General features: G+C 33.6%; 3 protein-coding genes across 7 annotated transcripts; all 3 read left to right on the top strand.

Annotated features, from left to right (window-relative positions):
- The first annotated feature begins 237 nt into the window (after positions 1 to 237).
- Positions 238 to 4,782, top strand: LOC116336699 (DNA replication ATP-dependent helicase/nuclease DNA2). The gene is made up of 9 exons (XM_031760734.1): positions 238 to 1,015; positions 1,078 to 1,320; positions 1,382 to 2,093; positions 2,163 to 2,430; positions 2,515 to 2,646; positions 2,710 to 3,127; positions 3,279 to 3,472; positions 3,613 to 4,165; positions 4,341 to 4,782. Exons 1-9 carry the CDS (start codon positions 362 to 364, stop codon positions 4,626 to 4,628), a joined length of 3,462 nt encoding a protein of 1,153 aa, XP_031616594.1. The 5' UTR covers positions 238 to 361; the 3' UTR covers positions 4,629 to 4,782.
- Positions 4,783 to 5,965: 1,183 nt separating this feature from the next.
- On the top strand, positions 5,966 to 9,264 carry LOC116336701 (bromodomain-containing protein DDB_G0270170). Its single transcript, XM_031760742.1, has 4 exons — positions 5,966 to 7,434; positions 7,749 to 7,900; positions 8,001 to 8,128; positions 8,277 to 9,264. Exons 1-4 carry the CDS (start codon positions 7,085 to 7,087, stop codon positions 8,916 to 8,918), a joined length of 1,272 nt encoding a protein of 423 aa, XP_031616602.1. The 5' UTR covers positions 5,966 to 7,084; the 3' UTR covers positions 8,919 to 9,264.
- A 1,754-nt stretch (positions 9,265 to 11,018) lies between these two features.
- LOC116352213 (solute carrier family 2, facilitated glucose transporter member 3-like) lies at positions 11,019 to 19,677 on the top strand. Of its 5 annotated transcripts, none has more exons than XM_031784619.1 (8): positions 11,019 to 11,202; positions 11,265 to 11,459; positions 11,591 to 11,806; positions 15,625 to 15,691; positions 15,918 to 16,116; positions 16,248 to 16,459; positions 18,317 to 18,508; positions 18,670 to 19,677. In XM_031784619.1, the coding sequence occupies exons 3-8, from the start codon at positions 11,732 to 11,734 to the stop codon at positions 19,431 to 19,433; spliced, it is 1,509 nt and encodes a 502-aa protein (XP_031640479.1). In that variant the 5' UTR covers positions 11,019 to 11,202; positions 11,265 to 11,459; positions 11,591 to 11,731; the 3' UTR covers positions 19,434 to 19,677. The 5 variants fall into 5 exon arrangements, with proteins under 5 accessions (XP_031640479.1, XP_031640481.1, XP_031640478.1 ...); XM_031784620.1 differs by having other exon boundaries at positions 11,094 to 11,110; XM_031784621.1 differs by having other exon boundaries at positions 11,019 to 11,459; positions 11,727 to 11,806.
- The last annotated feature ends 1 nt before the right edge of the window (position 19,678 follows it).

Raw genomic sequence — 19,678 nt, 5'->3', positions numbered from 1 at the left:
AATCCATGGCGAATACAAAAATGATGTATCAAAACATTTACTCGGAATATCGTTATACACATTTTTTTTAACATAATTTTCCCGGGTTTACGAGCAATAATTTTCAATAATTTATTTTGAAATTGACAAATAAAACAAATGTTTTTGGAAATATAAACAAATCGAATTGAACGCATCCATCCAACAGTTCCGTACTTAAGTGACACATATGAACTGTCACTTTGTGTATGAAATGGAAAGAACAAAATTGGCGCGCGAAATTTCGTCAATAATTCACTTTTTTTTGTTCATCATTTATTTCAAATAATGTCGAAAGGTGGCACAGATCATTTAGAAGTGAATTAAAAGTTTATTAAATTTAATGGAAAATCTCGATATGAATAAACGACGCACATGCGATGATGAACAAATTCAAATGTTTCCAAATCCAAAGCACATAAAATTATCTGAAAGTGGTTGCGCAGATTTGTTGAATGGCATCGATTTTGTCGATTTTGACGATGAATTTACAACGTCGGAAGATAATAGTGAAGAGCAACAACCAGCATCAACAATAGAACGTCACAATTCGGTCGAAAAATTGCTGCATGGCATCGATTTTGATAGTTTCGATGATAGTGATTCATCACAATCCGAATGCATCTTGGATATTAGCACTTGGAAACGATGTATCATTGATAATTGTTCGCGCGATGCACGCAATCATGATCTCATCATTGCTGGATATGAGGATAATGGAAAATCTAATGATATGAAGACTGACCCCGTCAAACGAATGATTTGTCGATTGCAACATTTTTGGTCACAGTGCCGAATCGATGTTGGTGATATTGTGTCCATAGTTGCCGTGTGGAATGCAAAAACTCGTTCATATTGTGTCTCAAACAACGATGGCTTTGTGGTAGTTCGTCCCGATTTCCTGGTTTCGGGTACGACCGTTGTTAGTGGACTGTTTTGCATGAGAAAAGCTGTGCTCCAAGATCGTTTCAAAGGCATTGAAGCGGGTGTCAAAATTGTAAGTCAAATCGCTCTGTTGATTTTTTGTTTTTAATTGATGATATGATAAAATCTTATTAGATGACCATCGGTTCGATTGTGCATGAACTATTTCAAATAGTATTGCGACGCCGACTTACGACACGTGATCAAATCAAAGCGATTAGCGAAGAAATGTTATCCGATGGTGGAATGGCTTATACATTATATGCAAGTAGCATGAATTCAACGGAAGCACGCAACGAATTTAATGGATTCTTGGATAAAATTTATGATTTCATGCAGCGATATGTCGAAGGAAAGGCAATTACTTCAGACAAGAAGGTAATGAAATTATTATAGATAGAAAAAAACCTGCACTTAGTTGCAAGAATCTTTCTTTCAGACTGAACAATTCAATGGAACGATCGATAGTATTCAAGATATTGAAGAAAATATATGGGTGCCACGATTGGGACTCAAGGGAAAAGTTGATGTATCGGTGAATATTAATTGCGGTCAGAAGAATAGTATGTCCAAGCGAAAATCCATATACATGCCGCTCGAATTGAAAACGGGACGAGCCAGTTTCTCCGCCGAACACACAGGTCAATTAATCATTTATCAAATGATGATGACCGAAATAGAGAAAACGAAGATTGAATCAGGGCTTCTGTTGTACTTGCGTGAAGGAGTAATGCGTGAGGTAAAAGGAGCACACAAAGAACGGCGTGATTTAATACTTCTTCGCAATGAAATCTCATACTATTTGGCCAAACAATTCGAATCGTATGCGAATATCGGACAAAAGTCAATATTCAATGAAGATCGTGGCGCCAAATCCAACGATGATTTACTCACCGAACTGATGCAAGTTTCATTTATTCCGGAACTGCCAGAGCCAATCAATAGGGGCAATGTATGTGCAACGTGTCCATATAATATTCTTTGTTCGGTGTATTTGAATCAAGATACAAAAACACTATCATCGCTCGATGCAAAGCATCCACTTCGTGAAATTGCACCCCTGGTAACCATACATTTGAACGATGCGCATATCAATTATTTTTGTCATTGGGTTGGACTGATGGTTTTAGAGGATCAAGAGAATAAAAAATGTAAGAATATTGTGGATAAACTGGTGATTTGTATTCACTTTATTGATAGACTTTCTCCATTTTCTTTAGTAAATCCAAATAAAGTATTGTGGCTCGAAACGCCCGAACACCGTCAAAAATGCGGCAGAGCTGTGATTGATCTGATTTTGGATCGAAATGTTAAAGAAGAAAAAGATGGCGAATATATTCACGATTTTCGTACGGACAGAGTTGATTTAACATCATTTGGATTTGCCTTGGGTAATTATTTGATTGTTAGCACGTCAAAGCGATACGCAGTTGGAGCTGGACCTGTTATTGGGATCACTGAAAATGTCATCACACTCATTTTGGACAGGTGAATATTTCGTTTTTTCTCTCTCTCTCTCTTGTGTTTAAAAGTTAATTCAATTAATTTTTCAACGAATTTTTTTTTCATCAGAAATTTATGTGATCGATACGCAAATGAGACGTTCATCATCGATAAATACGAATCGCAAACAAATGCCACATTTAACATGTCGAATTTGGGTGCTTTGCTTGACAATACCGAAGCCGCTGAACGGCTGAGAAAGTAAGACCAAAATAAAATCGAAAAACAATTGAATATTAGTGATAAAACTTTAGTATTCTGCAGAATTGTCATCGATCGCACGAAGCCAACATTTACAAAAACATTACCAAAAGTTATAACGATGGCAGGAAAATCCATTTTGCTCACATTGAATGGAAATCAAAGAACGGCGGTGCTAAAAGCACTTACGGCAAATGAATATTTACTATTGAAAGGATTGCCGGGAACCGGAAAAACACAAACCCTTGCCGCACTAATTCGATTATTAGTTTTGATGGAAAAATCGGTTCTGATCACAAGCCACACACATTCGGCCGTTGATAATGTACTGACACGTCTCAAAAAATGTGATGCAAATATAAAATTTATGCGATTAGGATCGGCGAAACGAATACGCCCAGAGTTGAGGGACAGCAGTGAAGAAGCATACACGTCCACATGCAAAACACCAGATGAATTGGCAAATGTTTATAATCAATTTGTGAGTATATTGAAAATTTCAAAATGAATCATCAACACTGTCCATTCCAAGTTTATGGTGCCATTGGAAAAATCTGAAAAAATCGTTAAACTGAAATGCAAAAATCAAAATCAACTGCAATATAAAAAAAAACTCTTTGTTCCGCACACAGAATGTAGTTGGTGTCACGTGTTTAGGATCTGGTCATCCGTTATTGACACAAAGAGTATTTGATGTCGCTTTAGTGGATGAATCGACACAAGTATTCCAGAGTACCGTTTTGCGTCCATTATTTTCAGCCAAAAAGATTATTCTCGTTGGTGATCCAGATCAATTACCACCAATTGTACGATCGCAAATGGCGAGGTAAATACGAATTATTATTATTTTAAATAATTTGAAGATTTACTACACTTTAACGATATGAATCGAATTAGAGTGATATACGTATATATGTATATTTCGTTGTTGTCTAAGACATTTTTCTTTCTTTCGATAAATTAAAGAAAATTGGGTGCTGACGAAAGCCTATTTGCACGTTTAGATTCGCCAGAGGCTACAATAGCTCTGACACATCAATATCGAATGAATAAGACCATAACAAAACTGGCGAATGATTTAACATATAAGGGTCATTTGAAATGTGCCAATGATGATGTGGCAAATGCAACATTCAAAAGAAAGGTCATAACAAAAACAAAGTGGATACAACGAACATTGTCACCGCATATCGATCAATCGGTCATATTCTTAAATACGGGCAATGTGGCCGAAATGAATGGCACAACGGTTGACCGAATTCTTGGAAATGCCAATGCAAATATCATTCAATCACCGACAAAGGTCAAAAGTACACGAATTTATACGAATTACTGTGAGGTGGCCATTATTTTGGCAATTGTCAAAGAATTAAAAGAAATGGGTCTCGATAGCAATATGATTGGCATCATTGCACCGTACGCACTACAAGTTGATTTGCTACATAAGTCGGTGGCACAACATTTTGATAACGATATCGAAGTAAACACCGTAGATCAATACCAAGGTCGTGATAAAGAAGTATGTTGATATTAAACAAGGTTTTCAAAACAAAAATATTTTTTTTTAGTGTGATGTTATTCAATAATAGCTTTGTTTCATCGATAATATACCTCTGATAATCATTGCTGTTTTTATAACATTCTATTTACCGATTATCAGTGAATTATTTTTAAACATTTTCTTTTGCTATCAGGTCATCATATATTCATGTACCAAATCAAAAGGACCGTCGGATAAGACAATGAAATCGATGGAGATGCGTCGAAATAACGAAATTCTAGAGGATCAACGGCGTTTAACCGTGGCTATTACGCGTGCCAAGCACAAACTAATTATGGTTGGGGATACAGCATCATTGGAAAATTATCGACCATTTAAAATGCTGATCACAAGCATGAGCAAAATGAATAAAATTAATTTAATTGATCGGCAACAAGGTTTCGACTGGCGCACAGTTTTATCGATCTTTGATACAAAATAATTTTCCAATTGTCGAAGCGCACCTTTTTTGCAAAGGCTTTTTTTTTGTTTTGTTTGAATAACAGAATTGTAATTTAAAAACTATTTCACGAAGACTGTATGAAAGTTGTATAAAAATAATATTGTTAAAAAACATGATGAAAAAAATAAAATTTAAAATAAATCGAAGCGAAAAATTTAAAATCGTCGTAGAATTATTGTGTCATCGGTGTAATTCAGTCTCATTCGCTTCACGGGATGAAGTTATTAGAAGGCCATTTTGAATGATAGCATATAAAATGGGGCAAATTTGCAGAATGGATAAAATGTATTGATTTTCAATTTTTTTTTGTCACTCAACTTTTTTTCTCGTTCGCTCTTGCCGTTGCGAATCATCATTTATGTCATCAATTGATGTTAATTGGCGTTGCTGGTGTACGTGTTCAAATAATGACTCAGAGCGAAATTGAGCAAAAAGAGAGTTTTGGGGGTAAATGTGGAAGTCGAATATTTGCAAAAAGTTATGTACCCTGAACTCTCTCCCTCTCTCTCTTCATTTCGCTGTTGACTCGGGTCATTTAAATCCAAGCCAACGAACCAAGCAAAGCAAACCATTCAATGAACGAATGAATACAGCAATTTATGATGACGATGATGATGAACATTAAAACGAGTTCGAAATTTAATGACAAACTCACACATACACACACGCACACATACACATAAAATCCACTCACAATCGCATTACAATTTCACCCCAATTGCAAAACACTGAAACGAATAAAATGTGAATATCATCTCTTTATCCAGGTTGTTGTTGTTGTTGTTGTTGCTGCTTTGCTCTCTTTTTATCGTTCTTTGGATAACGCGTGCATCATTGTTCATATATTGGAAATGTGTATATATGTACACAGACACACATACACAGTGTTCTTGTTACTTGCTTCGTAAAATACGATTTTTTGGCAATTATCCTTGCCGAACACGATATCACCAATTGAGTATGCATGACGGAGAACGAAAGAGATCGAAACTCATCTAGACTGTGTCGAAACGAGGGAAAGAGACCGATTTGAAGTCAATGTACACAATGCTATAGATGTATAGCATGAATGATATATTACGAATGATTGCTGTGTGTACCTTTTTATATGATTTGATGTTCAGCAAACGTGATGAAAACACATGCGACAAAATGTTGCTACATTTTCCTCTCTCTCACCCTATCTGTGATTGATCAACCACCACTACACACATACATGTACACAATGCTAAATCTTCCTTCTGTACTACAATCAAAATATCGCTTGGATATGTCGTCGTTGTCGTCGTCTAACGCACACTCTGTCACATAAACGGTTTGTAGCACGACAATGGCAGAGTAGCCACAGCATCATCATCATCGTCATTAACATTAGCATTTTGTGCCCAAAAAATGGTGTGTATGTGCGCGCCAGTGTGATAGAAAATTGAGTGTATAAAAGGTGTAGAGTGAGAACGTGTTATATTGCAACGCAAATCAAGGATGAGATGCCAAAATTAATACACGAAAACGGAATAACAAGAAACGCAACAACAACAACAAAGAAACAACAAAATCAAAATTCCCTTTTGTATGGCATTTCGAATGTGTAATAAATCAGTGGTAACGTAGTCGCGCGCATGCAATTTACCAATTTTTCTCAATGTTGTTTGTTTGATTATAAACAATTGAAAACGTATCACATTTACAAAAAGAAGAAAACCAAAGTCAATCGAGAGAAAAAAAAAAACCAACAAATCAATTATAATCAGCAATTACAAGAAAAGAGAAAAAATATTCTAAAATACAAAGCCAAAGAGATAAAGAATTTGCAAAACTATTGTACAATAATATTGAGTTTAAAAAAAGAACTAGAGTGTGCCAAAATACTGTACATCTGACATTTGTGAAGCATCACTCATTTTTTGTTATATATATTGTTTAATTTAATATATACATATATATTGTGGTGGTAAATTAAATCACACAGTGCATCGGTAGCAGCATCAAATCCATTGTTTCAACCATCTCGTGTTTCGTTTGTGTGTCGTATTTCGTATCGCGTTCATTTAACTATCGCGCGTCATCAGGGTAAAAACATAAAAGAATACAACCGTTTTTTTTTGTTCGAATTTCTCAATATCTCTTTAATAACCCGATAAATGCGATTTAAAAAATGAAAAAATTGTAATTAAAAATAGAAAGAGCGCCTTTTGTTGCCATTGTTCAAAAATTGCTTGCAGTTTGCATTGATAGATCTGGATGTTTGGCGTGTGTATTGAAAACGAAAGTGAATTTGCGCCATTGTCAATGAGAAAAGTCGCACACATTGAGTGTGAAGTGTAAGTGTGTTGTAATTAAGAATTAGGCCGAACAAACGAAATTCAAGATATTCCAGAAAGAAAGAGAAACCAGATTGACCAAAAACAACAAAATAAATAAACAATAAAAAAAAGATGGCATTTAACATTAACGATACTGCAAATAATCTTGTGAATCATCTTAACAATAGCATAAATAGTATGGATCTCGGTAATATTGCTGCCACTCCGTCACCACCAGTGACAAATGGCAAAAAGAAGCGTTCGTATGATTTTCAAAATCGTAAAATTCGACGACGCATTTGGCAAGAGGAAGAAGTGCATAAATTAATATGCGTTTGGGCAACTCGATTGGATGATTTGCGTCAATCGAAGAAAAATCGTCACATTTATGAAGAAATCAGCGATGAATTAAATAGCATGGGTTTGGACACAATACGCGAAGAGGTCCACATAAAAATTCAAAATTTATCACAATTGTATCGGTAAGTGTTGATTTAAAGATGAAACGTGATACGATGCTTGAATGTTCAATTTAAAATATATTAAAATCAATATCATTCGCTGTGTGCATTGTACACGGTGCGGTGGTTTAACGCACATTTTTGTGGTTTTGACCAATATGGTTTACCGCTAAAAATGGACATTGTAGCAAATAAATAAAAGCCACAAACAACAACACCATCAACAATGAAACAAACCGAATCAAAACCATGAGTACCGTTAATAATTGTTGTCTTTATCTCTTTGCATGTTTGTGTGCGCGCGCGTGTGTGTGATGTTTTTCATCTTTCACCAGAAACGAGAAGCGACGCATCGAATCAACGGGCGAAGCACCGACTTGGCAATACTACCATGAAGTTGATGAATTACTCGGATCGCACAACGACAGTTCGCTTGATTTATCCAACTTAGATGAAAGCCATGTCGCCAACAATACATCGTCAATCAGTAAATGAAATCTGTTTTATCGTTAGAAAATTCTTAAATCATTTTTCGGTTTGTCTAATTGAATTTTTCTCACTCTCACTTTTTTTTGTCAATTATTCAGAAGACGAAGTTGTATCGATTGGTGATTCTGGTAGCGATAATGATACAGATGAAAATCGACATTCATCGAATGAAAATCACAACAACAAAAATGGATACGACCATCATGTAATGAAAAAGCTTAAAACGGTAATTACATTTTAAAAAGGGTTTCTTTTTCCTACCTACTGGCTGGTTTATGTATAACCTCCTGCTAGATATAAGTCTAAATAAAATCAATCATTTCACTGACAAAAATACTGAAATTCTCTATATTTTTTCCGAAAACAAAAAAAAGGAGTATGCAAGTGATACAATGTCGCATTATACAGTTGCAGCAACGGTGGCCAATCGACGATCACCGGCCGTTTCATCAACGCCATACAATAATATGTCATCATCATCGTCATCATCGTCAAATAAAATGATTTCAATTACAAAACCGCAAGCAACCTCAAGCAATTCATGTGAACGTAAATCATTGCCAGTCAATTCATCGTTGGATGCCTTATTGCAAGCAATTGAGAGCGCATCCGCTATAAATGATGCAAATCTCACACCAAACAATGTTCAATTAGAAATTTTGAGGGAAGTACGAAAAGCAAATGCAATGGCTGAATTGGAACGACGTGAAGCAAAAGTCTTACATCAGGAAATGAAAGATTTGGAGGAGCAACGTTTTAAATTAACACAAATGTTTATTGAACGTAGTCTTGCGCTTCAAAAACAAATGCTCGACAGTTTACGTTTGCTTAATAATCGTTCGGGTAAAGCATCGTGTAACGGCGGCAGTGGCAACACCACTGTCTCTTCAAATGATAATTCATTTAAATTTTCATCACGTCAACAATCCAATCGGCCACAATTCATTCTAACCAAAAAGAAGAAAAGCAATTCGCACGCTCAATCGTCGAAACATGAAACAGTTTCAGCATCATGAACGTAAACCAATATTAGGGACGGTCGCTTTATTTTTTCGATATGAAAAATGAACATAGTAGAGTTTTTAATATATTTAAAATGCCAAAATTCACATTCTGATTGATTTGATTTTTTTCTTCTTCCGAAAGCATTTCATTTAGTATATCTAGTAAGGAAATTAGGTTTTTTTTCGTGTATTTTGTTATACAATATATTTTTTTCATAATTGTCTCGATTTTACATTCCATTCCCATTTTTTTTTTCTATCAATCTCCTTAGATTTTATCGAGTTTTAATAAAAGACAAACAGATTGTAACTTAATCAACACCTAAGAATGAAATAAATCAGTTTTTGATTAAATAAACTTTGAAAATTGACTTTTTATTCACTCCAAGAAATGAGACCAAACACTTCGGTATTTATTTCTTTTTTATTTAGTATTCATTTTATTTTTATCGATTTGAATACAATTTAGTCTAAAAACTAAGCTTATCAACTTTAAATTGGTTTGCAAAAATCTTTCAAATATAATCATGTTTCCCTGTGTTTTTTTTAAATTCCTTTTCAATTCCAAACTGATAATTTTTTACATTTTTTCAAATTCTTAAGCCTTTTTTGTGTGTCATGAGCGGCAATTTGGTGTGTCCAATTAGTGTTCGGAGGGTGGTGCTATGGGTGATGGTGACGACGACGGTAAGAAATCTAATGTGCCATCCGTTCCGATTTGTGTTAGAGTGATCCACATTTTTTGCATATCGTATTTATGTTGAAGGCGCCGTTGTTGTAAATTTATCGCGCGTTGCTTCAGCATATTCTGTTTATTCTCCAATAATTCATTTAATCGTTTATATTGTTCTGTTAATAGTATTAGTTTGTTTAAAATTGATACACAATCAATATCACTTGTCATATTGTTTATTTGTATGTTTTTTTTGTTTTATTTTTCGATTTTTTTTTGCATTTATTGTTGGTGATTGTGGGTAGTTATTGTATTTATAATAATAGTTCGGGCATGCATTGAATGATTGAAAGGAAGAGAAAATCAAAAGCAAGAACAAGTGCAATAAAAAAAACGGGAAAAAATAATAGCAACATTTTAACTTCTGTGTGACAGAAGAGGCGAGCACGACAAAAATCGATGAACTCGTTATTCACACACCAATTGCTATCGAATTGAAACAAATAAAATCACACATTAACACCGATTTTGAATTGATGACGATTATGACAAAAAAAAACAACACTATATTTACGTATATTATGAAAAGTTACAATATATATTGGTTGACACAAGCGCATGATCCTTTTGGTTCATTACTAGTTCATTACCTTTTCGTTTGATTTGTCTGTTTTCATACACGGCAACGTGATGCGACTATAGAGTCACATGCACACAGACATTCGAATTTTCTACGAATGCGCTTATTATGGAGATAGAGAGAGAGTGTTTGAGCGTGAAACATTTGACAAAATACATAATTTTGTTAATTTTTTTTCTGTATTTCATGCGAAAGAGTGAACGCAAATTTTAATCGGCAGTTCAAAGTTCACATGTATGTTCAGCAGGGGGCATAGCAAAAACATCGCACAATATTTTTTGAATTTGACAGTAGTTGCATATGTAGACACTCATTGTGCATCATCATCACACATAGAATTATTTCGACTGTTTTCATCCTTCATACACGTTTCTCCACCTTTTACGTCTCTCTCTCCTTTTTCTGTGACACATGTTGTAGCAAATACCCGGCGTCCGTTGTTTACTCACAAAAAAAGCGAGATTTCGACATTTCTTTTTCTACGTACAACATACATACAACCGTCACAAAACACCAACACAACAGCAAATTGCTTGTGTCGAAAATGGTTTTCAAATTCATTGTAAATACAAGTCACAAAGAAAAATCGTACGATTTTCTATCTCTGTTTGTTTTGAACACATGTATGGTGAATATAAGTTTCGAGCCAAAAATGCCGAAATGATTCATGTATATGTTAAACATGTATGAGCGTATACAACTCACATTTCACAAGATCTTCAGAAACAGACAATCGTGTGTATGGCAAAAATATTCCACTGAAACCGTCAGAAGTAAAGCGTTGCTATTAGTAGTCTTTTACTCGTTCATTCAGTAAAAGTGTATGAGTCAAATAACGTTTATCATTCGCTATTTGGAGATAAGAAGTGAAGCCCCATAATTATGGCCTTTGTAATTGTTATTTGATTTTGTTGTGTTGCCTTTTTTTGCTTTGTAAATGGTTATTGGTTAAATAGGCAACAAAAAAAAACTGACTACGATACGTTGAGTAAAGTCATTAATAGTGTTTGCGCTCTTTCTCACACTCAATTCATCCACATTTTAGAAATACGATCAACGATTCTGATTTCATCACCAATAATCGCTAGTTAGATACAATCATATACGTGCGTAACTAGTGTCAAGTCGATTCTGCACAAAACCGACAAATATCGTTCCATCAGTTTATTTTTAAAATCTCGTGTTCAACAGTGTGTGTACCATACAGAGTTATTTTTAATTGAAGTCTATTTTATTATTCGTGAGTGTCACAAATTAATTAAAATTTATTTAAATTTTACGTACATTTCAATTGAATGATATTAAACGATATACAAATATAACTAATCCGTTTGACTAATTTATGAAGTAATTCTTTTTTGTTCTTTCAAGAAATCAAGATCGTCTCTAATTTCATCAGTTTCAATTGTGAACTGATTGAATTGCCGTTTCATGTGATTTCGTTCAATTAAATTGTTACATTTTTAAATTGATATAAATACGTTATTGACCTTTTGAATCGACGCAGATAAAATGAGTAATAACGTACGCGGCCAACTTCTTGAACACAAAGCAAACGGCGTCTATACACCAACGACTCAACCACGAGTAAGTCATTTAAAATAGCTTTTTAGGTATATGTCATTTGTGATTTTTCGTTCTCAGACAAATTGGCTCAGCCGCCGGCCAACTAATTAACCAATATATTTAATACATTGCCAATTTGTATGAAAAAAAAATCATTCGCATCTTTAAAATCGATCGCAAACAATGAAAAACATAAAGATCAAATGTAAATATTTAGTAACCATGCAATTGCAAATACCGTACTGTTCCACATATTGCATTAAATGCGATTCTTTATAATAGAAAGTCCTAGCAAAAAGAATCTCGAATATTAGAATGTAATTGGTCATCGTAATCATAACGAAGTTGATTTCGTAACATGAAATTGTTATTGAATTTCAAGTGTTATATAGAATGCCCAAAACAAATAATACAAAATCGACTGTCATCATGAATCATATCATAAACATGTCATATCGTGCGCAAAACTAGACACTTGTTTTTGGTTGTCAATTATATAAAGTTATCAATGAGCAAAATGGTTCGAAGTTTTTTTTTTTCAATCGAACAAAAACACAATTTTGAAGATGATTGTTTTGATTTTGTTTCCATCGTAATAAATTAAATTCTTTTAATCGCAAAAGAATTTGAAGGTTTGTCAATTGCTTCAACTGCACTCACGATTAGGATTCAAAAAAATAATAATAATGCCTTTGAAAATTTAATGATTTATAATCTAATTAATATAATTGAAAAAAAAAAACATTTCAGTAATCTTAAGAAGTAAAAAAAAGAACATAAAACTCACCTATCGTTAACAAGCGTTTTATCTTTTTCGGCCCCCTCCGAAGAAGAAAAAAATAATCTAAATAAACAATTGAGTCATTTAACAAATTATTATGAGAGAAATAAATGAGCAAAATCATAGCCAATTTTAAAGTCACACTATCTGGTTCCTATCGACTGTTTCGTGAATATTAAAAATGAAAACAGACCATCCAGTCAATTATTGGTTTATTCAACTACGTTTTTTATTGAAAATAAAATATTTTCAATAAAAAACGTAGTTGAATAAACCAATAACTGACTGGATGGTCTGTTTTCATTTTTAATATTTTAAAGTCACACATTGTTAAAAATTATGTTCAATCGACTTCCGGCTGTGAAGCCATTGAATGCCCATCATCTATCTCAATTAATTTGAATAGAATAATTTACATTGAAACCATTCAAATGGGAATATAGGAGGCTATTATTCTCTCTTCTTTCATTTTATTCTAGTTATCTATATCGAATATACGATGAATAGCAATTTTTAATTTTTATATTTGAGTTTTTTTTATATATGTTTTTTTTTTCTATTTCGCGAAGTTTCTATACATGTTTTAAATTTGTACATAGGTCATAAAACAAAAACGCGTTTTTTTATCTACATAATGTCTGTTTATAAGGGCATGTTTACACTACAAATGGATGTCGGTGAAGAATCTTGTTTACATCGACCAAATTGTGTTTGAAACAGAAACAAGTAAATATTGGCATTACCAGAAGACATTGCATATTTCGTGATTAAATGAGAATTCTTTTATGACAATTGATTAATTTGGAATCGCTGAAGGCAACGACGTGTCACCTTAAAGTTTTTTTTAATGTATGAGCTATTTGAAGACAAACAAGAAGAAATTATGATAAGGACTATAATTGCTACTCGGAAATCTTCCATTTGTTTCTCTAAAAAAAGATAAAATTTCAATTCATGAATTCTGTTTGTTTCACGTGAGGGATTCTCTTTGTGTTCGTGATTTTTAAATGAATGTTATAAATCTTTGACAATGATCATATTAATCGTTGCGGCGAAAAAAATAGTTTTTATTTTATAGACTCATATGATATGGGTCAGGTATTTGAGAAATATTTCGTATATTCCATAGTATGATCACAATGTGATCATCAAACCTAGACAAATTACAATTTATATGTCAAGTCATACGCTATACTCACATAAATATGGGCATTAAACCAATTAAAAACACAAAAGTTGAATGGGACTTACCGTATATACAATATACAGTAGTCAAGTTTAACAAGATCGTAAATGGAATTTTCTGGTATACGATTATCATTGGAACGTAAAACCGTTGTGATCAATTTTTTTATGTTTCACACTGAAAATGACGTAAATATCATTGTAAACTATTGATTTGCTTCGGTTTTTTTTCTTCTCGAAAAATCAGGTGATTAATTTGTTATTTGAAAAACCAATTGTTTCTTTCGCGCAAAAGTATTATCATTTCCTTATAAAATTGTTTTCCATCTTTCGATTCGCTTATGCCAACACTTGAAATTGTTTGTATGTCAATTGTATTGATTATACACGTGTTTTTCTTCGTGTGTCTCGAACAAGTGTCTATTGTTTTTTTCAAATAAAAACCATTAAACGATAATCAATGGAAGATTTTCATCAATAGAATATTCTTGATTTGATGAAATTTATTGCGCATCTCAAAAATATGTGATAAAAATGTGAACAAATGTCGAATGTTCTATGAACGTGTGCACGTGCCAAGAACCAAAAAATGCGATCGAAGTAATTACAGGGCGCGGACAAGCGCCGATAAATTTACATTTACCATTATTGATCGTTTCAATATGGTTACAAGGAGATTTCACAATGTAATCAAATTATTTCAATATTTAATATTCTGTACATTGTGTCAGCGCTACTCGACACAATCGAAAACAATAATGATATTCCCAATGTAATATGAACCGAATGATCAAAGCAAAATCTATTTAAATATTCATTCAATCATAATAAAGAACGCTTATTACTGCACGTAGTGATAACTAAAATATTTATATGATTCACGTCGTTTTTTTTTTGTGAAGGACAATAGAAAACCGAATCGAATTAGACGGCTGCATCAATTAGAAAAATTGATCATGCAAATGTGGGCGATTTCGCAACATACGAGAGTAAATTAATGTCCATTATTGATAAAGATATATATATAGGAGCATCTATTCATTACGGAATAGAGCAATTTAATGTCTTGATCATTGTACGTCGTCCATAAATGTGTGCCACATTGATTTGGAATATGTTTGAATGAATGGAAAGCCGAGCGTGAGCAATTGACGACATTGATAACGTGCAAATAACATACATGTGTGTGTGTGTGTGTGTGTGTGTGTGTGTGTGTGTGTGTGTGTATTGTTACAATTGAAAAATAGAAAACGCAACCACATTACACACATGTTTTATGTTTTGCAAAGAATCTCGTTCGCTACCGATGTTGTTGCCTCTCGTTTTTTTTCTCTTCCTTTTATTCGTGTCTCACATTCTTACGTCGGGCCAGTGAAGTTGACACGATAAACAAAAAGAGGCGAATTGCATGAGAAAGATACCGCGTCTTTTCACTCAGTCGATGTTTTGATCGCGTACTGTTCAAACGACACTTTTTTTAACTTCCAGCTGCAAACACATAAATTTTAATCGATAACTAAGGCAATTTATTAATCTATTTTTTTGAGATTTGAGATCGTTTACAAATTGAATGTGCTTTTTCAGTGAAAAGCAAAAATTGGTGTAATTATCTATAGTTTTTTTTTTTTAAATTCGATATGGGTGTTTTACAAGAATTTTCTGTGGACAAAAAACCAAATGAGACAAAGGTTCGTTACAAAAAAATTGAAAAAAACTTGAAGTTGTTAGATTTGGCAATTATTCCAACCAATTTGAAAATTAAAATGAAACGGAAATTTTCTGAGACATTTTAGACTGTTTTTTTTTTTTTTTTTTTTTTTTTTGTGAAATTTCACATTTAATCAACGGATTTCTACATTTTCTCTCGCAATAGGCTCCAAAATGGGGGTTTCTACTGATGACCACTACGTTTGCTATGACAATTGGAACTGGAATTTCAGGTGAATAGCATTTTATTATTCGTTTTCCAAAATAAAATTTGTATATCGAAGCAAAAATATTTACCGCAAAATTTGTATCAATGCTTCAACATACAAATATTTGTTTACTCGCTCATAAAAATGCGAAAATAAAGCTTTCTAAGCGTTGTAGTGTTTTTTTATTTTTAAATAAATTTATGCAATACAATAATGGTATAACTAATGGAATTTACCCTTTGACCAATAGTCGGATACAATATAGGCGTATTAAATTCACCGGCCGAACACATAAAAGCATGGTGCAATCAAACTGTTTATGAGCGATATGGAACGATTTTAACACCAGAAACATTGGACACATTGTGGGCAACGATTATTTCAATATTCTTGGTTGGAGGTTGTGCTGGGTCATTAATAGCCGCATCAATTGCTGATAAATTTGGACGGTTCGTATCTCATGTCACGCGATATGATAATAAAAGAAAAAGACAACAAAAAAAAAACCCGACGACGACGACGACAACGTATGAATTAAGCGGAAAAAATAATGATTCTTAATTTTATTTATAACTTTTAGAAAAGGAGCATTGTTGATATGTGGCATTTTATTTGCGGTCGGTGCACTGTTCTTCTTTTTCTGTCGTGCACTTTCTTCCGTTGAATTGTTGATGGCCGGAAGATTTATCGTTGGTATTTCATCCGGTGTGACAACGGCTGTACTTGGGATGTATCTTGCTGAAATTGCACCATGCGAATTGCGCGGTACATTGGGCACGTTCTCCGGTTTAGGTATGTATTTGATTATCTGAATTGCAATGCATTTCCGTTGTTTCATATCTTATTCTCTTTTATTGCCATTGTTTCTTTTTTAAATGAGTACTTTGTTTTCACTTGATTCATAAAAACATACCTACCTTTGAATCAATTACATTTCGACTGGCAAATTTCAATTAAATCGATCATTTAACATTTGATCGTGAACTGTTTTCAACAGCTGATTACTTTGATTTGACGCTTTGTCGACGTCAACAATTGACGTGAGTCACAAAAAAAACGAATCTAGGACTTTGTTTTTTTCCACAAATTTTTTGAAATCACACACCAGAGTTGGTAAATGCACCTCACAAGTGCGCGCCCTTACAAGTTGTGTGCAACTCTTCTTGGGTGCGCGCACCCGATTCCATATAAATGTTGGGTGCGCGCACTTGGAATTTTTTTCGTGCTTATTTCAATATAAAGAATTGAAAAAAATGTATTTTTTACTTAAATCTTTCCATTTTTTATTTGGTCATCTTCAATATATCAATACAAAATACTGTCAAATTGTGTTTCTTATATATTTTGACAGCTACAAGTAGCCGCCTGCTGGTTGTCTTTTGAACCACATTGCTTTACATGTAAACAGTTTTTGCATGTGAAAAAATTCAAAATGGAAAAAATTAAGTAAAAAATACATTTTTGACGATTTTTTATATTGAAATAAGCAAGAAAAAAATTCCAAGTGCGCGCACCCAACATTTATATGGAATCAGGTGCGCGCACCCAAGAAGAGTTGCACACAACTTATAAGGGCGCGCACTCGTGAGGTGCATTTACCAACTCTGTCACACACACACACACACACACACACACACATTTCAAACATATCTTAAATTTTAATACTTCGATGTTGTAAAGTGTATTTTAGAAAAACTCACTCTAGAAAGCTGGAAGAAAAGAAAGAAAGAAAGAAATAGAAATTATATAAAGCGGATAGAGAAAAAGAAACTAAGCATTCGCTGATAGCACCGTAAATCAGTGTAATAAAAAGTGTTTCAATCGCAATGGAAATTTAGACGATTGATGGAAGATTTGCGCACTTGATCGTCAGACTAAAAACAAATTGTACAGAAAAAAATGGGAGTATTTCTTTTTTTCATTCAATGAATTCAAATAATCCGTACTTCAACGCAATTTATGGCACAACATCTTCAAAAGAATCAGAAGTCACGATTCACGTTTGTTTCACTGATAAGCCACACATTATGATATTAGAAAAGGCGCGTCGCACCATTATTCTAAAATATCGTCATCATAAGGCACATATTGAAGTAAAATGTAAACAAAAACTCGGCAAGCGTCTTTTTATCAATTAATATATAGTCAGTAGCAGCCACTTGCTACTGTGTAAATACTCAGTTCAACGTCATATGAACAGCTTCCATTTTACACGTGTTTCTTTTGTTTGAAAAAAAAAAAAAAAAAAATTCCATTGCCCATTTTCACAATTTTATTTGCATTTTATGGTTTATCTTATCACTGAAGGCCAAAGCAAATAACATGCTTGAAGTAATTTTTTTTCATCTTATGACTGGCAATTGCATTTCTTATTTGTATTTTTTTTAATTCTATCCTTTACATGCTATCGCAAATTTATGACATACACATAAATATCCAGAAATATCACCATAGACCGATCGAATTAATTTCCAAGATCACATCGGTGGACTTGAATAATGCCATCGCATTTTTTTAATTCCCGTATGTGTTTGTTCTGCTCATATGATATTGTTTTTATCGTGCTGCTTAAATATTATATACATCAATGAAAATCTAATAAATGAGATGAAAACTGATTTTTATTAATTAAAATGATTAATTTTTTAGGTATAACGGCTGGTGTTGTTGTTGCTCAAGTGGCAAGTTTGGAAGAAATGTGGGGCACCGAAGAAAAATGGCATTATGCGGTCGCTGGTTACTTATTGCTGGTCGTTATTTGTTTCCTACCATACACATGGTATCCAGAAAGTCCAAAATATTTGTTCATCGTAGCCGGTAAACGTGATGCTGCCCGAAATGGTGAGTGATTTTTAAAGTGGAAAAATTTTACATTTTTACTGCAAGTTGATAGTCAACTGAAAAAAAACCAAATACCATTATTATCAAAAGTATAAAAATTATCAATCGACCGGCGTGAAGGATTTTTTTTTTAAAATGATTTCTTTTTTTCGTTCAAACAGAACTTGTGCGTTTGCGAGGAGTTGATGGCGGTGATGATTTGATAAATGCTGAATTGCTTGGAATGGAACAAGAAGCGGCCGCTCAAGCGGATACCCGTTCAATGGCATCGGTTATTTGTGATAAAACGCTTATGTTGCCGTTGATTTTGATTTGTGCATTGTTGGGCGGTCAACAATTGTCTGGCATTAATGCTGTCTTTTACTATTCGGTGGGTATTTTCCAGAAAGTTGGCATGAGTGAGGTCAATGCCAAATGGGCTAATCTTGGAGCGGGTTGCGTCAATTTATTGGTAGCGTTGAGTGGTCCATTTGTCATGAAGCATATTAATCGTCGTACGGTTATTCTGATTTCATGCTTGCTCTGCGGTTTCTTTTTGGTTTCGTTGGCATTTACAATGCAATACATTGATGCCATTACATGGTTCGGAGAGGCATGCGTATTCTCAATATTTGGATATATTATTGTATATCAATTCGGTTTGGGACCAATTCCATTTTTCATTGGATCGGAATTATTTGAGATCTCTACACGACCAGCAGCAATGTCAATTGGTTCGTTGGCTTCATGGGCGGGCAATTTTTACATTGGCATGACATTCCCAGCAATGAGCAAGGCACTTGGTGCATTTGTATTTCTTCCATTTGCGGTCGTTTGTTTTGCACTGGTCGCATTGACATTTGTTTATTTACCGGAAACAAGAGGACGCGAACCAGCAGATATTGCACCACTTGTATCAAGAGGATTTCAATCACGGCGTCGCTAATTTTTTTTAGCTATATTCATGTATTCAGCTCATTTTAACGTTAAGTGTATTTGTAAAATGTATATTTAATTGGCAGATCTTTGTTATTTAGACTGTTATTATGCGTATTTTCTATTATAAGAGATATACGCTAGATAATTTTAACTAGGCTTTATTTATAATTCAAATCGTGCATTTATTATTTACAATATAAGATTTTATTTTGATAATAAAAAAAAGGAATAACACCGTTTTTTTTTCGAAAT

Source organism: Contarinia nasturtii, unplaced genomic scaffold (assembly GCF_009176525.2).
Source record: "Contarinia nasturtii isolate CC-2019 unplaced genomic scaffold, AAFC_CNas_1.1 Cnas_scaffold_187, whole genome shotgun sequence".
Lineage (NCBI taxonomy): Eukaryota > Metazoa > Arthropoda > Insecta > Diptera > Cecidomyiidae > Contarinia > Contarinia nasturtii.
This window is presented reverse-complemented; position numbering and strand designations above follow the sequence as displayed.

Excerpts from the sequence above, each read along its gene's own strand:
- LOC116336699 (XM_031760734.1), top strand. The coding sequence starts at position 362 with ATGGAAAATCTCGATATGAATAAACGACGCACATGCGATGATGAACAA. Across the intron at positions 2,431-2,514 it reads ATCACACTCATTTTGGACAG|AAATTTATGTGATCGATACG; the intron begins GTGAATATTTCG and ends TTTTTTCATCAG. Across the intron at positions 3,128-3,278 it reads CAAATGTTTATAATCAATTT|AATGTAGTTGGTGTCACGTG; the intron begins GTGAGTATATTG and ends TTCCGCACACAG.
- LOC116336701 (XM_031760742.1), top strand. The coding sequence starts at position 7,085 with ATGGCATTTAACATTAACGATACTGCAAATAATCTTGTGAATCATCTT. Across the intron at positions 7,435-7,748 it reads AATTTATCACAATTGTATCG|AAACGAGAAGCGACGCATCG; the intron begins GTAAGTGTTGAT and ends ATCTTTCACCAG. Across the intron at positions 8,129-8,276 it reads TAATGAAAAAGCTTAAAACG|GAGTATGCAAGTGATACAAT; the intron begins GTAATTACATTT and ends AACAAAAAAAAG.
- LOC116352213 (XM_031784619.1), top strand. The coding sequence starts at position 11,732 with ATGAGTAATAACGTACGCGGCCAACTTCTTGAACACAAAGCAAACGGC. Across the intron at positions 16,117-16,247 it reads ATTGCTGATAAATTTGGACG|AAAAGGAGCATTGTTGATAT; the intron begins GTTCGTATCTCA and ends TATAACTTTTAG. Across the intron at positions 18,509-18,669 it reads ACGTGATGCTGCCCGAAATG|AACTTGTGCGTTTGCGAGGA; the intron begins GTGAGTGATTTT and ends TCGTTCAAACAG.